This window comes from Pantherophis guttatus, chromosome 2 (assembly GCF_059756535.1).
Source record: "Pantherophis guttatus breed Tessera chromosome 2, ASM5975653v1, whole genome shotgun sequence".
In the NCBI taxonomy this organism is placed as follows: Eukaryota; Metazoa; Chordata; class Lepidosauria; order Squamata; family Colubridae; genus Pantherophis; species Pantherophis guttatus.
In genome coordinates, this window is record NC_142064.1 from 206,713,023 (window position 1) to 206,731,351 (window position 18,329).

At 40.7% G+C, this 18,329-nt stretch overlaps 2 protein-coding genes across 6 annotated transcripts; both read right to left on the bottom strand.

Moving 5' to 3' along the window:
- Positions 1-792: 792 nt before the first annotated feature.
- On the bottom strand, positions 793-12,683 carry LOC117679317 (NACHT, LRR and PYD domains-containing protein 3-like). 5 transcript variants are annotated; one of them, XR_015732615.1, is made up of 7 exons: positions 12,341-12,538; positions 10,160-10,445; positions 9,341-9,361; positions 6,246-7,953; positions 5,668-5,732; positions 4,361-4,528; positions 793-2,396 (listed from the first exon to the last, which is right to left on the bottom strand). XR_015732615.1 is itself a non-coding variant. In XM_034441180.3 (7 exons), the coding sequence occupies exons 2-7, from the start codon at positions 10,425-10,427 to the stop codon at positions 2,300-2,302; spliced, it is 2,346 nt and encodes a 781-aa protein (XP_034297071.2). In that variant the 5' UTR covers positions 10,428-10,445; positions 12,341-12,683; the 3' UTR covers positions 793-2,299. The 5 variants fall into 5 exon arrangements, 4 of the variants coding, with proteins under 4 accessions (XP_034297071.2, XP_087743785.1, XP_034297054.2 ...); XM_034441180.3 differs by having other exon boundaries at positions 5,649-5,732; positions 12,341-12,683; XM_087887659.1 differs by having other exon boundaries at positions 5,649-5,732; positions 12,433-12,538.
- Positions 12,684-15,317: 2,634 nt separating this feature from the next.
- Positions 15,318-17,269, bottom strand: BRK1 (BRICK1 subunit of SCAR/WAVE actin nucleating complex). Its single transcript, XM_034441129.3, has 3 exons — positions 17,045-17,269; positions 16,820-16,902; positions 15,318-15,931 (listed from the first exon to the last, which is right to left on the bottom strand). Exons 1-3 carry the CDS (start codon positions 17,160-17,162, stop codon positions 15,905-15,907), a joined length of 228 nt encoding a protein of 75 aa, XP_034297020.1. The 5' UTR covers positions 17,163-17,269; the 3' UTR covers positions 15,318-15,904.
- Between the last annotated feature and the right edge of the window lie 1,060 nt (positions 17,270-18,329).

Consider the following 18,329-nt stretch of genomic DNA (forward strand, 5'->3'; position numbering starts at 1 on the left):
ATAAAACATTTGAACCACAGTGGCTGAATTCACACGTTATGCCACAAAGTACATTATGGCGTTCTGTATTGTATAGATCACACTGATGGCTTAGTATATTATGTAAACCAGACTGTAATATGGTTGTTAGTTTTGGTGTAATATATGCCTTTATGGTTCAAACTGTTGTGAAAATTACAGGGGAAAAACTATAGCTGGGTTTCTGACCAGGCTCAATTTATTATATTTCTGGTATGATAATGCTAGGAAAGAGAAAAATGATTGATTAACTCATATAGTAACAATACATACATCACTGGAATATCTGAAGGACCAGGTTGGGGACAGATTGTCTTGGAGAAAATCTATGTGGATTTTCCACTACACACCTCCAGGAAATTCCTAACGTGTTGACAATTTTCTCCTTTAGAGTGTAGAGGAAAGAACAAGAGCATCACCTCGTTTACCTCAAACCAAACCAATGAAAATAGAATAGCAGGATCATAGTAAAAGGAAAGTGAAATGCTCTTGATTTGATTGATGAATTGATTGATTCTTGATTTTGTGGAAACTAAAACTGTATTAGACATGTATCTTGGAATACAAAACAGCGGAATTCTGTGAACTTGAAACAATGATAAATAGGATTTCCATGGCAAGAACAGCAAATGGAAAAAAGAGCTACATGGATATTGTTCCTTCTCGACTGTAATGGGAAAGGAACTTTTTAAACAATTTGAGATGTGTGGGGTTTTTTGGTATGTGTTTGTCTTAAAAGAGGAAGTAGACTTTTTTACAGAGAAGCAACTTAACTTTTTTTTAAAAATAGAATTTTATTCAAATAAGCACAAGACATGTTCTTGCTTCAAGCCAGCAGATCCTGTCTTCTTGCTGCAAAGTCAAGGTGCATAGTATCTAAATCACCTATCTTATTTGGGCAACTGAAACAAAGTGAAATGCCCAAGCACCTCTCTCCATTCCTTGCTGCCAGTGGTAATTGACGGTGGGAGGAGGGAATAGTGGATATGGGAATTTGAAAAGTTTCATAATTCCATTATGAAATTCTACCAACAAGCCAGCACCCAGATTCTATGAAAACAGGCAGGTTTTGTTATCTGACCAGAAGCACTTTAACATTCCTTTATATCATTCTATTTAAAGACATATTGTCTCTCAGAGAAAATAATTGGCAATAATTGATTAAAGGCAAAGACCTGCTGTTCAGTTATGCAGGGGATGATCATTAAATCTGGCAAAGAGATAATATGAGCTTATGATATAATAGCTCATTTTTATATTAGAAATTTTATATTAGAAATTTAAATTCTATACAGTGGAGGCAATATATTACAAAATACCCCAAGATGTCCTATGAGGTTCTGATCTACCTCTGTGATATGTGCTAGTAGGTTCTACTCACCTCTGTGATATTAACTGTCTCATTGCTTTTATCTATAAAGTTTTAGCTTTGGTGGATTAATACACTAAGTAGCTCAATTTCAAATTTTTCTCATTGGCAGCTGACCTCAAAGTATAATCATACATGTATTCCATTAAACAGAAAAAAAATAACTGGAACAAATACAATTTAAATAATGCAATATTGACAAAACTGTTCCCTAGATTGCTTCATTTAGTATTAACATTCACAGGAACATCCACAGTTGTGTACTGATTGTAATAAAGTCCTTCACTAAATATTTATACTGTACATACTCGGTAAATTGATCACAAAAATACATCTAAATAAAATCAGCTTTAGTGATATTATAATCAAATATTTGCTTTTAGTATCTGTTCAGTGCTGAAGAAGTTTCTCAGATGAGACGCGAAACGTCTTTAAAGAAAAACCAGAAAGTCCAGTTGCCTCTTGAAAAATAGAATAGAAAAATAGAATAGAAGAGTGGGGAGGGGGAAATGGAAAAAGGAAAGTATTAGGTTAAGACTAAGGGGAATAAGTATAACTGTACTAATTGAAGGACATTTTTATATGTTTTTATATGTGTTTTAATAAAGTATAAATTTAAAAAAAAAGAAAAGAAAAAGCACTTTTGGGTTACAATCAATAGTTAAAAGTTTGGTCAAATGGTTTTGCTATTTCCCTAAATATTGGGGGATATTTAATGTTTTTCAAAGAAAGTGATTTCCTGGGAAGCAATATGCCATAATATTCTAAAATAGTAATGATTGTTCCTATCAACATTTTTGTCTGAAAATTGTTTTCAACAACTGAAATTGGTATAACCTTGTGGCAACACCTCCTTGAAAATGTTCTCGAAGGGTTGATTGCTTTTTGTTCTGTAGCCATGAGTGAATACAGTCACCATAACAAAATTTTACGTCCTGATTCATTTATCTTCTCGGCTTGCAGATTCAGGCATCTTCGTCCTCTTTCATTAAAGCTATTTGAAAACAAACTGAAAAGAAACACAAATAGAAAGTACAATGAACTGCTGGAGATGAGGCCATGGTTTGGTACAGGTAGTCCTTGACTTATGACCATAGCTAAACCCAACATTTCTGTTGTGAAGCAAGGGAGTTATGTGAGTCGCACCCCATTTTATGACTGTTTTTTGCCACAGTTGTTAAGCAAATCACTGTAGTTAAGTGAATCATGTGGTCGTTAAATGAATCTGATTTCTCCCATTGACTTTGCTGGTTAGAAGGCAGCTAGGAAAGTTGCAAATGGTGATCATGTGACCTGGGAGAGTGCAATTGTCATAAATACATGCCAGTTGACAACAGCCCAACTTTGAATCATGTGTCCATGGGAATGTTGCAATGGTCATAAGTCAGAGAACCAGTCATAAGTTATTTTTTTCAGTCTGTTGTCATTTCAAACAGTCACTAAACGAATGGTTGTAAGTTGAGGACTGCCTGTATGGATTGTCATGCCATCTCTAATTGGCTTTAATGGTACTTTAACTTACTAGACTAGGTTTCATTCAATTTCACGAAGGAAAATTTGCTTTATACATTATTTCAAATGAGAATTTTGGAAAAAGGCTCATGGGTGCCAATGGTCATCCTGCACATATGTAGTTAGGAAGGATGAAAGAGCCTATATTCCATTACGCTACTCTCTGTTTCTCCCTCCTGCAATCTGCAGCCTTCTCAGCTTCCCATAGTTTAAATATATCTCAAAGGAAACTCAGCCCTAATGTATAATTGTTAACAATTTAACAAATGTAATTCTTTTGTTAACTTTTGGTTTTTCCAAATGTGCCATTTTATTTCTTCCCTTTTCACATTTTTGACCGGTATGAACCTTTGTGACTAAGGGAACTAGGATTATCTAGCCTAAAAAAAAGAAGGACTAAGGATGTTGTGGTAGCAGTATTCCAGTTCCTGAAGGTACTGGATTTTCTTCTGCAAAGCACTTGAGGGCAGGACAAGAAGTAATAGGTGGAAGATCATTAAAGAGAAATCCAACCTAGAACTGAGGAGTCATTTCCTGACAGTGAGAACAATTACCGTATTTTTCAGAGTATAAGACACACTTCTTTCCCCCTCCCAAAAGACTGTGGAAATATTGGTGCATCTTATACACCGAATACAGTCATTTTTGGCCTCCCGAAGCCCCGCCCTGCTCATCCCATTTTTGCCAAAAATGGGTCGTTTTTCGCAAAAACGGTGCACAGAGGGTTTGGGAGGCTTGCAGAGTGCTCCTGGGGGCTGGGGAGGGCAAAAATGCCCTCGTTTTTCGCCTGGTTTTTGCAAAGGCGTTTTTGCCCTCCCCTGGCCCTCAGGAGCACTCTGCAGGCCTCCTAAACCCTCTGTGACCCCATTTTTCACAAAAATGGGGGCGTTTTTTTCCCCTCCCTGGTCTCCAGGAACACTCTGCAGGTCTCCCAAACCCCCTGCGCGCTCAGTTTTTTGCAAAAATGAGCGAAAAACAGGGCACACAGAGGGTTTGGGAGGCCTGCAGAGTGCTTCTGGGGGCCGGGGAGGGAAAAAACATTTTTTTTCTTACTTATCTCTTCGAAATTTTGGTGCGTCTTATATACTGGTGCGTTTTATAGTCTGAAAAATACGGTAATCAGTGAAAAGACTTGCTCCCAGAAATTATGAGTGCTCCATCCCTGGAAGTTTTCAACAGAAGACTAGAAACCACTTGTCTGGAGTGCTATAGGATCTCCTGCCATGGTCAGGATAAATTCCCTCCATCATGATGTATCCCTAATCCAGTCTTCCAGTAGTGTTCCCATTACCACTGTAACTATTGGTAGTCTCCCACTATTTGGAATGCTCAACCCAATGGTACCACAAGATAGCCAACACAAACACTCCAGTAAGCCTCAGCACCTACAATTGCAGAATAATATTATCCACTTCCCAGAAGGCAAGCCAAATGTTGTCTTCCACCTTTATCAGTACTCACTATACAATAGTCAGGGTGGTGCAATTTTTCATCAAGTCTTGGATGAATGGGACAGAGTTGTCCGTGAAGGAGTTATCTTGAAGATCTAAACTGTAAAGTCTGTGACTAGTTCCGAGAACAGCACAAAGCTCTTGGGCACAAGCATCTGTGAGGTAATTGCAATAAAGTCTGGCAAAGAGAAAATTAGAAGCCACATTACAAGTTTGCTCAATCTTTTTTGATAACAAAATCAGAACACAGAGACATAAATTCATGTAGGTGTGCATGACAAACAAATTATTACAGATGGTACTTTCCACCCCTACCTCACTTTAACCAATTATATTTGAATTAAACCTTGGCTGATGTGACAGAGTCTTTCTGATCTGAATATTACCCTATGTCTTAGACTTGATTCAGCAAATGTTACCACAGAGGCAAGCCAACACCAACGCTATCTAGCTTGTACCCTTAAGTGATAAATGCATGGTGTTGGTGTATATCAATTAAACTCGGGGGAAAAATCACCTTGTCATTTATACTCATTGTGAAGCCAAGTAGGCAGTTAATGCTATTGATCCCCTCCCAGGCTAAAATGTAGAGATCTTACAAAAAATACACCCCCCCCCCAGTACTGTCACATTGATGACTAGAGTCATTGTTAAATCCTGATGCATAAAAGTGTTCAAAACACTTCCCCGGGAACTTATGAGAAAAAAACAGTCCATCTCATTTACATGTGGTCATAACACTGAGGTCTGTACCAAGATAGAACCATATACAGAACTACCACATGTCATATGTTACCAAATGAGGAAAAATCCATAAGCTCCTGTGGACATAATGTGGTCAAAATAGACTTGAAGATTCAGCACAAGAAATACTTAGACTTCCTCATTAAGTTATGCTTCACCCATCTTAAGAAGAACATAGGAAATTTTTTTGTAAGTGGCAGAAAGCCACTTACAAAAATCCAAGCAAAGAATTACCTCAGTTTATTGAGGACAGGCCTTCAGGTGTAGCCTGGAATTGAAGATGATCATTGATTTTTGTATGTTTTTTAGTAGTTGGCTGCTGCATTGGGAGTTCTCTAGGAATGGCTTATCCTCTTCTCACCTCTGCCTTGCTCTTTACTATTCACATTGATTAATTGACTTTCTGAACATCAGTTCTGAGTAACTGATGCCTAATTACTTATTTTAGAATTTCACCCAATTGGCTGCTAGTTATCAGGATGGATACCCAATTCTTCCAAGGCAAAATTATGCACCCAACTGTTTAGATGTGCCTTTGCTCCCTTATTACTCACTTCAAATTAGTCAAATTACCCAGTTGCTTCAGAATGGTACAGAGAACTTTCACTCCCGAGTTTCCAAGTTTGTTATCTCCAAAGCTGCAATGTGATTTAAAAAAAAAGTGGATAATTGATGTAGAAATACCAGGGGATAGAATAGAAGACAAAAAACTGGAAGAGATCACAAAGTATTAATTGAAGTTTTAAAAATTATGGTATAAACTAGCTGTGATGGCCCCAGTGGTTATTGGCACGCTGTGCACCATACAAAAAAAATATTGCATAGCACTTTACAAAATCTACACATTGACAAAATTTCCATCTGTCAGTTACAAAAGGCCACACTGCTTAGAGCTGCACATATATTATGTTGATATATTATATGGGAAGAACTCAATGCGTATGGAGGTCAACACCAGCTAAAGAACTGTCAACTGTGGTTTCACAGTGTTGTGTATATACAGTAATAATTCTGCAGAATGAAATCATAAATGATACTTTCAAAATGTGAGAAGAAGGCACAATTAACAAAAGCAGGATCAAAACATGGAAAACTCTTAAAAATCTCAGCTTCAGTTTAAATTTGAAAACTGGAAAGGATGGATCACTTACTCTAGAGTTGTACAGTTCTTAATTCCTGGAGCCAAAGCCTTGATGTGATGAGATTTCAACCTGCAGATACTTAAGATAAGGGAATGATCCTCAATTGTACTATGTTGCAGACAAAACGCCAAGACTTTGCAGTCTAACACAGACAGCGTGTTGAAGGAAAGGTCAACAATTTGGAAGTGATGCATCACACACTTTGCAAATTCTGGCTCCTGGCTCTCAAACAAGCAGTGAAAAAAATTTAGCAGGAAATAGCGTTTTTGAACGTGTTTCTTAACTGCTACTTCTTCTGCTTTCTGTAATAAGAGAGGCTTTACAAGGTCAGAAGTCTTGCATTGCAGGGTTTGCTCAAAGAAGACGTGTGTCTTTTCATTTGTCAGGCCAAATATGAAACATACAGTTAGTGAAAAATGTTGATTATTTGGCATCTCCCATTCAACCAATACTCTCTGCAGGTCGGCCATAATGTGATCCATCTCTTCTGTTGACTCCGCTGGCAGTATATACCACATGGCAGCAAAAAACTCTTGAAAACAGAGATGGAAAAAACTGTAGAGACTGCGCCTGCCCAAAACTGTCCTGAAAGTTCTTTTCTCTAAAAAGAGGTCCTTAAGAGCTGAAACATCCAAGCAATGTTCTTTGAGATCCTGCTCTTCAAAGAGGATTTTTTGTTGCATTATGCCAGCTCTGGCCAAAGAACAAAGTTTTCTGAGCTCATTTTGAGGGGAGGATTTCCATCTGGGATTATCATGCTTAAGAAGAATATGAGAAAACTGCAAAAAGACTTTTGTTGTGGTATCCAAGGTGCCTGCAATCTCATCTTCAGTTTCCAGTTCTATTTTAATCACAGAACAAATGATCCAGCACACCATTGGGATGAAGCAGATGGTGGACACTGCAACAGTATTTTCAATGAATCTCAGGGCAATATTGGCTTTCCTCTCCTCTTCAAAAAACTTGGAAAAAAACTCACGGCGACCTTTTTCAGAGAAGCCAATGATCTCGGTGAACTTGGGACACTTCAAGTATTGCTGCAGTCTCTCTAGAGCACCGGGCCTTGTGGTGATTAAGAGAAAGGACTCTGGCAAGAGTATCTTTCTCAGCAGGCTGTTTAAAACATTTTCCAAAGGCACCTTTAAATTAGGCTTCTCACACAAGTTACCTTCAGGTTCTAAAAAGTGAGAAAGTTCATCAAAACCATCAATGATAAAGAGCAGTTTTTCAGGGTGGGCTAAGATTTCTTCCACTGGTGCATCTCTGTCCTGACACTGCTCAACAATAAGTTCAGCCAAGCTGCTGGCTTTTGTAACAAAGTTCAATTCCCTGCAACGAATGCAAAATACATAATCAAACATATCTGGGTAGAGCTGACCATCAGCCCAGTCCAGCATGATCTTCTGCACAGTCATGCTTTTCCCAATCCCTGCAGGTCCTTGCAACACCACTGTTTTTGGAATTCCTGATTCATCAGGTTGAAATAAATATTCAATGTTGGTTGATAAATGATTGCTATTGGTTCTCAGGATTTCCAGATGCATCCTGCCAGTGGCAAGGAGTTCATGCTCCTTCTGTTTTTGGGGTTGATGCTTCTTGATAATAAGAAGCTCTGCATAGCATGAATTCAAAGGAATGCTCTCACCACACAGACTGTTCCTTTCTTCTATATTTTTGCATTCTTCCTTCACATACTTGGCATACTTTTTTTTGTAACCTAGGAAAGTACCAGAAAACAAAGAGAAGGCCCCATCATCTAGTATGATTGTTGTTCCTAACTAACTGGTCTATCAAAAGAGATCCTCCATCTCACAGGGCTTCTTCGTAGCCATCTATATAATTCTTCCACAATTTATTACCTTCTAGCAAAGGCTACATTATTATTATTATTATTTATTGAATTTGTATACTGCCCTACTCCTGAAGGACTCAGGGCAGTGAACAGCTAGATAAAATACATATAATACAAATGTTAAAAAAGCATTAAAATACAATTAAATAATTGGCCCGGAAAACGAATTTTAAAACACCCCAAATTCTTAAGACAAATTTAAAATTAAAGAATTTTAAAAGTTTGACAGTTTAAAAGAGAGGTTAGGCCAGGCCGGCCTGCTGGAAAAGAAATGTTTTGATGGCACGGCGAAAAGCGCACAGGTCCGGGATCCTCCGTATCTCCGGGGGGAGCTCGTTCCAGATGGTGGGTGCCCCCACAGAGAAGGCTCTCCCCCCGGGGGCTGCCAATCGACATTGTTTGGCCGACAGCACCCTGAGGAGCCCCTCTCTATGGGAGCATACTGGTCGGTGAGAGGCTACTGGTGGCAGAAGGCGGTCTCATAAATACCCCGGTCCTAAGCCATGGAGCGCTCTAAAGGTGGTAACCAAAACGTTGAAGCGCACCCGGAAGACCACCGGGAGCCAGTGCAGCTCATGAAGGAGGGGGGTCACATGGGAGCGCCCCGTCACTCCCATAACCACCCGCGCGGCTGCATTGACTAGGCACTAGGGATTATGAGAGTCGAATATTTCTAGAGGGCAGTTTTTTACAGGTATTTACCACGGATTCCTCCAACAACTTTTTGTGCTTGTTTGTTTTGTTCAAATTGTCAAAAGCAATAGAAGTATCCGGAAGCAGATGTAATACTTATCTGCTATAATATTTCAGAATGGGTACATACACATTCTAATATAGGCTTTTTTAAATTACCATATTCTAGATCTACCCTATGTTATAGACTAGAGCTTGTGTCATTCATCATATATAGAAATAGACTTACCTAGACCCTAATATTTGTTAGCTATGTGGCAAAAATTAAGTTTAGACCTGTTCTCCCTAGCACAGGTCTCTAAATTATCATTCGTTTGTTACTCCAATAGTATCACAGACGAATACCAATATGGAACTAATTAACTAGTTATATCTCTGAAATTTTTAGATTGTTTTTAGTTTTCTACTTGAAATACATTTCACATATTAAGTTTTTATACACTCTGCTAAAATGTCGTAACTGTTCTCCCAAAATAAAGGCAAAATTATGCATTTATCTTAGGGTTTATATACATTTGTATAAATAATTGCAATGCCTTATAATGAGATGTTCACATACCCTGAATTTGATCCTTGAGCTCTGAAAAGGAAACACAAAAGTTAATTAGTATTCTTTCTTTCTCTTTCTTTACTATTTCTTTCCTTTCTTTCTTCTTTTCCTTTCTTTCTTCTCTTTCTTTTCTTTTTCTTTCTTTCTCATTCTCAGTGGCAAATATACCAAAATCAGCAGCAAATATACCTAATACTGCTGCTTACTAATTTCTTCACAACAACTCTGGGTGTGACTAGGGCTGGGAGTGACTGGTCCAAAGTCACTCAGGCAGCTTTCATGCCTAAGGCAGGACTAGAACTCACAGTTTCTTGGTTTTCTTGGCTTTGTATGGTAGGTTCAGGACTCAGAAAAGTAACATGTTTGAGTTAAGGTCTTACGGAAGAGAAAGGTGCAGTCACACTGCTTCCTTCACTCAAATTAGTGAATTTGAGTGAAGGAAGCATGTGGCTCAGCAGGCTAAAAGCATTGTGATTAACACCAGCTGTCTGCAATTACTGTAAATTCGAATCTCCCCAGGCTCAAGGTTGACTCAGCCTTCCATCCTTTCTAAGGTAGGTAAAATGAGGACCCAGTTTGAGGGGGCAATAAGCTGACTTTGTATAAATATACAAAAGTATGAAGGCTATTGCTGAGCACATTGTAAGCCACCCTGAGTCTCCGGAGAAGGGTGGCATATAAATCAAATTTTAAAAAAAAGTGTATTCTCTTAGTGCAACTCCCATAAAGTACAGCCAACAGCTACAGAGAGATTGCCCATACTATAATACTCTTTCCCACTCTGGATCTAAATATTGCAACTCTAATTATGGTTCAGCACATCCATACCTTTGCTGAGATTGGAAGCATTTTTCTTGCAACCCATGTCTTCCAAGATAGTTATCATTAGTCTAGCAGCTTTCTGTTCATAGAATTCGACAAGGAGCTCCACCAGATCCAGCCGGTCTGCATTTTCCAACCGACCACGTGGAATATTCTTTCCCTGAGGAACTGTTGCATCTCGCAGCTTAAACTTAAACTTCTTAATGTCTCTTTCCTCAAGACATTCTAAAGCATCTACAAGCAGGTCCTTCATCTTTCTGCCTCCAGTGTCCATTGTAAGGTGATAGCCAAGCTACAAGCACCACATGTTTTAGAGGCCAGAAAAAAACACAAAAGTAAATGTTAGGATTCAGAAAGGATTTTGCATAATCTTGACAGATGGGTGGAATACAGGAATACCCAAATTACAACCTGTAGTGAAGAGGCATTTAACCACCCTGCATTCCTTAATCGCCAACCATGTCTGAGTTTCAATTCATACTCAGACCAACCAGGGCCAGGCTTGGGATCATGTCTTGTCTTCTTTTAAAACAAGAGCAGAAAAGGAACTTGGGCTGAGGCCATATTTAACCAGGCCTTTGGTTTGGTTTGGAGCAGTATAGGTAGTCCTCAATTTACAACAGTTTAGTGACCATTCAAAATTATAATGGCACTGAAAAAAATGACTCATGACCATTTCTCACACAACCCTTGCAGCATCTCATAGTCACATGATCAAACTTTAAATGCTTAGCAACTGACTCATATTTATGACCCTTGTACTATCCCAGGGTCATGTGATCGCCTTTAGTGATCTTCCGACAATGCAAAGTCAATGGAGACCTTGTGACTAAGTGCCAGATTCACTTAACAACAGTGTTACTAATTTAATAACTGCAATGATTCATTTAACAACTTTGGCAAGGAAGGTCCTAAAGTGGGGCAAAACTCACTTAACAACTGTCTCACTTAGCAACAGAAATTTTGGACTCAATTGTGGTCATAAATTGAAGACTATCTGTACAGCAATCTGTACTATTCAAAACCATGGTGAAATCCCAGCTACAGAACAATGCCAGAAAGTATTTTTGGTCTATACAGCAGAAGGTACCTGACTTCTACCAGATGTTTGGTCACCAAGTAAGAAGAATGTGCTATATATGATAGAAACAAGCAGAGCACATGGTTTGGGAAGTCAGAGCTGGTGTTAACTTGAACAGTTCCAGATTTGGTCAGATCTGGGAATGGGCGATTATAAGGGAAATTAACCATAAACCAGATTTTGGAATTAAAAATAGTAAAGTTAACTTTAGTCATGCCAAAGTTCTATGTATAACTATTTACCTTCCCTCTATAAAATATCTAGCAGCACTGCAATGGCTCCTTCGCTGGCTTGTCTTTCAGATTTGCCCCCTTTTTCAGGTTTATCCTTTATATTTTCCAAGAAAATATAGTCACTGTAGTTTTATCTTTATAAGCCTAAGTGCTATTGCTATCCAAATGTAAATCACATGACCATGGGGATGCTGCAACAGCCGTAAGTGTGAAAAATGGCCATAAATCACTTTTTTCAGCGTTATACTAACTTTGAGCTGTCACTAAGCGGACTGCTGTAAGTCGAGGACTACCTGTTCTAGCATCGGCTTCTCTATGGGTTAGCAAGGACAGCCTTGAAAAGTTTTCAGCTGAAAAAGTTGTAGAGAAACCAGGTAAGAAAGGAAGTGATAAAACAAGATTGCGCAGCCCAGACCTTGCAAATCAGCTAGAATCCCATTCCTATCTTCATTCACTCCAGCCAACTTTGCCATAATAGCGGCTAAACGCAAACTTTATGGCTGCTACCGAGATTCGTTATGGCTTTGCAGCTTCGTCTCCCTGACCCCCTCGGTCGAGAAATCTCTCAGCGGAGACGGCAAAGGAGAGGCTACCCACCGCCAGACCTCCCCCGCCCCACTCCCCTCTGCCCCAGTGGCAAGAAACGAGACTCTCCCTTCCCTCCCCTGCTGGCGGCCATAGTGAGGCATTTTCTACAAAGGGAGCAGCCACCATCCTCTGCACCCCTGATTTTATCTGAACTGCGTTTCGGATAAAACCCGGCGCCCTGCCAAAACAGACCGTAGGTCGGCCCCACCCAGCGTCTGCAGAGCAGAGTTCCCGGTTTGCTTAGTCTAATTCTACGTGAACTCGGCCAACTCCCAAGTGCCTCACCGGTCGAAATCAGAACTGAAGAAGCTTCTTGATGAGAAGCGAAACGTCTTCAAAGAAAACCCAGAAAGTCCAGTTGCCTCTTGAAAAAGCACCTTTGGGAGAACCAGCGCGAAGCAAGCCGGATTTCCACACAATCCACAGTCACTTTCAGATCACGGAGTCCGCCTGGCATTCAAGAACGAAAATGAAAGTCTAAAGGAGGAGGAGAAGCTGACGCAGAAAGCAAAACATTTGGGGTTAGGCAGACCCGAAAGAAGGCTTTTTTCCCCACCTCTCAGCTTTGCTCCACCGAAGGAGACATTTAGTTTATTTTGAAGGCAGGAATGCTAGACTTTAAAAGCGGTAAAATATGTGCGCTGGCAGGGAACAAAGGGGATATATACACTAACATAACCTGGGCACAAATTACACAGAAATTTTCCAGTGGGAATTGGTGTGTGATACATCAGTGTTTCTCAACCTTGCCAATTTTTTCTCTGTTGTTGTTTGTTTGAATCCTTCTTATCACCCATAGTGTAATCTTTCTTGGACAGCTGTGTCTGCTTGTTTTAATCTCCAAGGCCATTCCTTGCATTGACCTCAGGAGGAGTCTTATTTGCCTGAGGTGAAATTTAAACCCTAGAATACATATTTTTAAAGTGTAAATATTATACGAAACCTCCTCGATTAATTCAACCTCTAATTTCCCAACTGTTCCAATCAGTGTTGTTTAAGTTTTTCTTGATGACAGTTGTTACCTTTCCAATTGCTAAATTTTGTATCTTAGCCATAAGGCTACTTGCTAACAAATCAGGTAATAAACTGTTAGAATATTACCACACTTTCCAATTGAATTTAAGTTGATATAATATTACTCTTACTAGTCTAAGTTTTCTCTGCTCCTTGTGGTTTCAAAATTGTAAGTTTTGAATGGAAATCTGCATTTTAAACTAATTCCCATTTTTATCAACAATTCTGTTTAGAAACTTCAACGCAGTTCTTTTTTATAATCTCATGTTTGAAAAAAACGATCTTGTCTCCTCAGTTTATTTTCTTCAGTTTGCAGGCATTTTGAATAATTTTATCTCATACATTAAGAAACTTAATTATACTTGTGTATACATATAACCATTCTCACCCTATAAGTGGTTTGTGTCTTCCTCAATGTTGGGCCCTCTATGGCCTGGGAATTTGAGGGTTCTGTGCAGTATTTTAGCTATTCCTAACACTGCATTCTTCTGGACAGAGAGCTCTGATATTGTTCCTGTGATCTGTTGGAGCCGACAGACTCCCAGCTGAGTGGGTGAAACTGTCAAACTTGGTTGGATCACACAATGGTCCTTTGAGGAGGGGGTGCACCACTGCCTCTTTTAAGAATTGGTAGGACCACTCCCTCATTCAAGGAGGCATAAACTACCACCCAGACACAATCCCGTCTCCCCTTCCACGCAGCTTTAATAAGTCAGGACAGGAAGAGCATGGATTTACTATACAAGTGGCCAAACTAGCATCTGAGAGGGCCTTGTCCACTTTCCCAGGTTCCCCTTGCAAGATGTAACCCCACCACCTCTACATATTCTGTTTTAAAGCTGGAATCCAACATAGAGTGAATGTCAGCTACTTTGATCATCAGATGTGCAGCATATTCCTCACCTTTACGTCACAGGTGTCAAACTCACGGTGTCATGTTGCCATCACATATCGCAATGTTTCCTCCTTTGCAGAGCTGAGGTGGGCATGCATGGCCTGCATGTGATGCATCCAGCCCACGGGCCACCAGTTTGACACCCCTGCTATGTGAACTTTGTATTGCTCCCTTCAAGGAGGGACCAAGTCACCTGAAACAGGGACACTGGGTGACTATTGGCAGAGGCAATAAGAATGAAGAAATAGCTACAATTCTCTGCTCTTTCCGCCACAAGGTAGACCCTAATAGTAGCTATAGCTCTTCATTTTTTTTTTCTTTTTTGCCACCGGCACCGTAGAGTGTCTTAACCTGTTTTAAGTTCCCTTAAGTCCATCATGTACCACAGGGAGCATCAGGAACCCTGGACAAGGAAAGGCCACTCATGCACAATCCAATCTAAAGCCGCTGGTACTTTGCTGTTCCATGCAGCCACAACAGCTTCAATTGGATCAAGAAATAGATTTTCTGGAATAACCCCAAACTCCCTCTGGAACCTAATCAGGTCCTTTGCCGGGCCTGATTGCTCCAATAGGCCTAGCTTGCCTGAGGAAGGGTTGGCACCAGAGAACTGGAGGCTCACCTGTGAATATCTGACCCTGGCAAGGGAGAAATCTGTATCTTCTTCAAATCCAGAACACTCTGCCATTGACCTGACAGAAAAACCCAATCGGGTGCATTACCACTGTTATGAGTTGACCTCTAGACATTTGGGTCAGGCCCATGGCTGCCATAGTAGCTAGGAACTCCCAAGCTACCTCTGACCCCATGCCCAGTGAAGGCAAATTAAAATCCCCTAGGATCATTAGCTCAGACACTCCACTGCCAACCAAGCCAGAATCAAGGAGCTCAGGCAGAAAGCAAGAGCAACAATCCTAGCTGCCACTTCCTGGTGCCCAACTTAAGAAACAGCATCAAGCAACCAGCAATCTGCAAAGCGTGATGTGTATCCTGGCCAATTTGATTCCTGGACTGCTTTCCTGGACTTTGTGTGTGTCCATTGGACTCCATTACCCAGTGACTCTTGCTGTATTGAGCTTGAAATCTGGAACCTGTGCAATGGAGGTGCTGTCGGAGGATCTGTTTGGGGGTGGGTGGGTTGTTGAATAAGCATCTGTAGAACTCTTGCTGGGGGTGGTGGTGTAGGAAACGGGGCAGCACAGGAACCAAAAAATTTCCAAGGTGTTAAAAGAACCATAATATAAAACAGCAATAAAATGTGAATGTGGCAAATTTGATATAAGGGTTGTGTAGTACTCTATGACAGTATCAAGTGCATGCATATTCTTAAATTAGCTAAAAAATGTTCAGATGTGTTAAGCAGAAGTGATTTTATTGTTGAACACAAATGGAAAAGACATCTCAAATTACATTAAAGAATACAAAATACTTAGAAAACTGAGTCATCCCTCCCTTGGCACATGATCTCCCTCAGCCCACCCCACCCTACACATACTGCACATTTATTCAAATAGATTACTTGATATCTTGGAGCAGCAATAGCGAGCCATAAGAGCCACACACCATGCATAGCCCTAACATCCTGATTCTCAAAAATAACTCATAGTAATAATCAGTGTTCCCAGAAATTAAGATTGTGTTCCATCAATATTTAATTGCTGTGAAGCCAGAGTTCTGCGTGTACATGGGACACAATAGGACAAGAACTGTGCGAATCTGCTTGTATAAAACCACATAATTAAACATGCTCTTGTACAATTTAGCCGTTTCAGCTGGAATCACCCACACAAAGTCTCCAAATGGAGGAGGCAGCTTCCCAAGGGGCAAAAATGAGTTAACTCCCATCCATGTTAAGTAATGAAGAAACCTGAAGTCTGATCATCAGCTTTCTAAACAGCTGCACTTTTTTTCCCTAGGTTGACTTCTTGAACAGCTTCACACTATGTCAATGTTTCACCCTTTGTTACCTGTCAAGGGAAAAAAAAAGTTTGCTTACATTGGAATATATCTGGGGAAGCAGAAGAGACCTTATGTCTCCATCAGGAAGCAAGAAAAGTTTGTCTTTTAAGAAACATGAACAAAACTTGGAAGCGAACGTGACTTTAGTTGCTTGGGTACTATATAAGAACTAATTCAGGCAATGGTTTCAAGCCTGCTTAGAAAAGCATTTGGTCTTTAAAGACAAGACTCTTTCCCTATTACAAAATCAAAAGTGTGTTGGGAATGGCGCCTTTGTGACTCAGGGTCAAGCTTACCCTCAAAAGCTCAGCCATCAAATGACTTTAGGCCACTGTCTCTCAGTGCAGCCTGTTATGGGGAAAATTGGACGGAGCATTATTTACATCTCCTTGAGCTCCTACGAAAAGGTGAGATATAAAACTCACTAAGAAACAAAACAATGGCTCAAAAAGGCGGAAATGCATCAAACGCTTTTGACTATATATTCAGCCAGGGAATTGATTTATAGAAAAATAATAATAATAATAATAATAATAATAATAATAATAATAATAATAATAATAATATAATAAATTTATCAAACGCAGGAAAGCCACTTTACCTCATTTAAAAGAAACAAGCAGACATGTCACTAGGCTGAAAACCGAGATCCCTCCCCCCCACCCGCCCCAAAAGACAAAACCCGCTGACCCACCCAGAGGCAGTTGTCCTGGGTGATTCTGCCCAACCCGCAGGGGCAGCGACCGGGCAACTTCAAGCCCCCCACCCCACTCCCAAACGGGTGAGCCGGAGCCCGGGGACTAAGGCTGGGGGGCTGCGGAGGCTCAACGGGAAGGATCGTTCGCCAGCCGAGCTCCCCCGGCGGCTTCTGCCGGCGCGCAAGGGAGATGCCTCACCCGGGCCTCGATGTATTCGATCCGTCTCTCCAGCGCCGTCAACTTCTCATTGAGCGTGGCCAGGCGGGAGCGGCAGGACATGTCTGCGAGGGCGAGGAGAGCGCCGTTAATGCCGGCCACGGACCCGCCCGCTCCGCCCAGTCTGCAGTTGCCCCTTCAGAGGAGGGTCCGCCTCCTCCTCCGCCCCACCCCGCCGGGGGAAGAGGGGACGGCGCCCGCACCTACCGAAGGAATTGAGGAAGTCCGCGATCTTCTTAATGGAGCTGGTGATCAGTTCGATGTACTCGCGGTTCGCCCAGTCCTGGTGAATCTCGCGCTGGACCGGGTCTTCCTGGACCGACATGGCCGAGTCAGCTGGCAGCAGCTCCGCTTCCCCACAGATAAGCGAGGACGCCTGCGCGCGCACGACGCTCCCCGGAGATGCCCTCTTCCTTTCTCCACTCTTGAGCATGCGCAGCTCGGCTCCTCCCTCCGCACCACTATTGGCTGCAATGGGGCTACCGGAGGAACTGAAACCCGGAAGTAGCTTGCGACGCTGACGTCATAGGCTGAGCGCGACTGCTGTAGGCTCTGGCTCTCGGATTCCTTCGTTCAGGGCTGGGGAAGTTGTCCTTTATTTTTGTGTGAAATGTTTGTGATGTAGTAGCCTATAACAAATCTTCCGCTTCCGGGATGGAACCCTAATCCTAACTTTAAGAGCACCTGATTTGAATTGCAAAAAGACGGGAGGCCACGAGACACTTCCACTCTTTTGGTCACGATTTTTTCCCCTGCATTGGTTATTCCGAGTTTCCTTGGGAGTTCAAAGCATCACCACCCTATTTTATTTCCAAAATGGCCCAATGACATCAACTGGGTCAGTCTATTTCCTACTAACGAAAGCCTGATCCATCTCAAGACAAAGTCTTCAAATGGAACTAATAGGAGGGGTTTCCTTGTCGCAGTATATTGATTCAAGAAACAAAATTGGAGACTGTCAGAATCGCTAAATTTCACTGTGCTTGATTGTGCAAGTTTGCTTTGTATGTGATTAAAAAATATGAATGGAAATCAGCTTTTGCTTTTATAAAAAAAAAGATATTCTATCAACATAACTTGATAGAATTATAAGATTATAAACCCACCACTATTTTAATGTTATAATCCCCAATTCTTTTTATATTCTGTTGGGATAATATAATTTAATATAAATACCAGTCTTTCACCTGAGACATTTGATACCAACAAATGTCAACTTAAATGGATCTCCTATTTTATATCCAACCACATGAATTATTAAATATGACTAGAATCATTTCCTGACACAATTGTTAAATGCAGGAAAGCTATTGGTAAGCTTTCCTAAAAAAGTTATCTTGATTGCGACACTTCAAGTAAAATTTGTAATTTTTTGCTTATTGGGAATGGTATAGAGATGCAAAAAAAGGCATAGTGGGAGAAAAAATGCTCAATATATTCATTTTCAAAGTAATAGTAAGAGTTGATTATTAAAAGGCAAATAATAGTGCCC

What these genes read in the sequence shown, in the direction of transcription:
- LOC117679317 (XM_034441180.3), bottom strand. Translation starts at nt 10,427, where the DNA reads ATGGACACTGGAGGCAGAAAGATGAAGGACCTGCTTGTAGATGCTTTA. An exon ending in TGCTTCCAATCTCAGCAAAG is followed by an intron (nt 9,362 to 10,159) that starts GTATGGATGTGC and finishes TTTCCTTTTCAG; the next exon opens with AGCTCAAGGATCAAATTCAG. An exon ending in GCTCAAGGATCAAATTCAGG is followed by an intron (nt 7,954 to 9,340) that starts GTATGTGAACAT and finishes GTACTTTCCTAG; the next exon opens with GTTACAAAAAAAAGTATGCC.
- BRK1 (XM_034441129.3), bottom strand. Translation starts at nt 17,162, where the DNA reads ATGTCGGTCCAGGAAGACCCGGTCCAGCGCGAGATTCACCAGGACTGG. An exon ending in GGACTTCCTCAATTCCTTCG is followed by an intron (nt 16,903 to 17,044) that starts GTAGGTGCGGGC and finishes TCGCCCTCGCAG; the next exon opens with ACATGTCCTGCCGCTCCCGC. An exon ending in TCGAATACATCGAGGCCCGG is followed by an intron (nt 15,932 to 16,819) that starts GTGAGGCATCTC and finishes TTCCCTTGACAG; the next exon opens with GTAACAAAGGGTGAAACATT.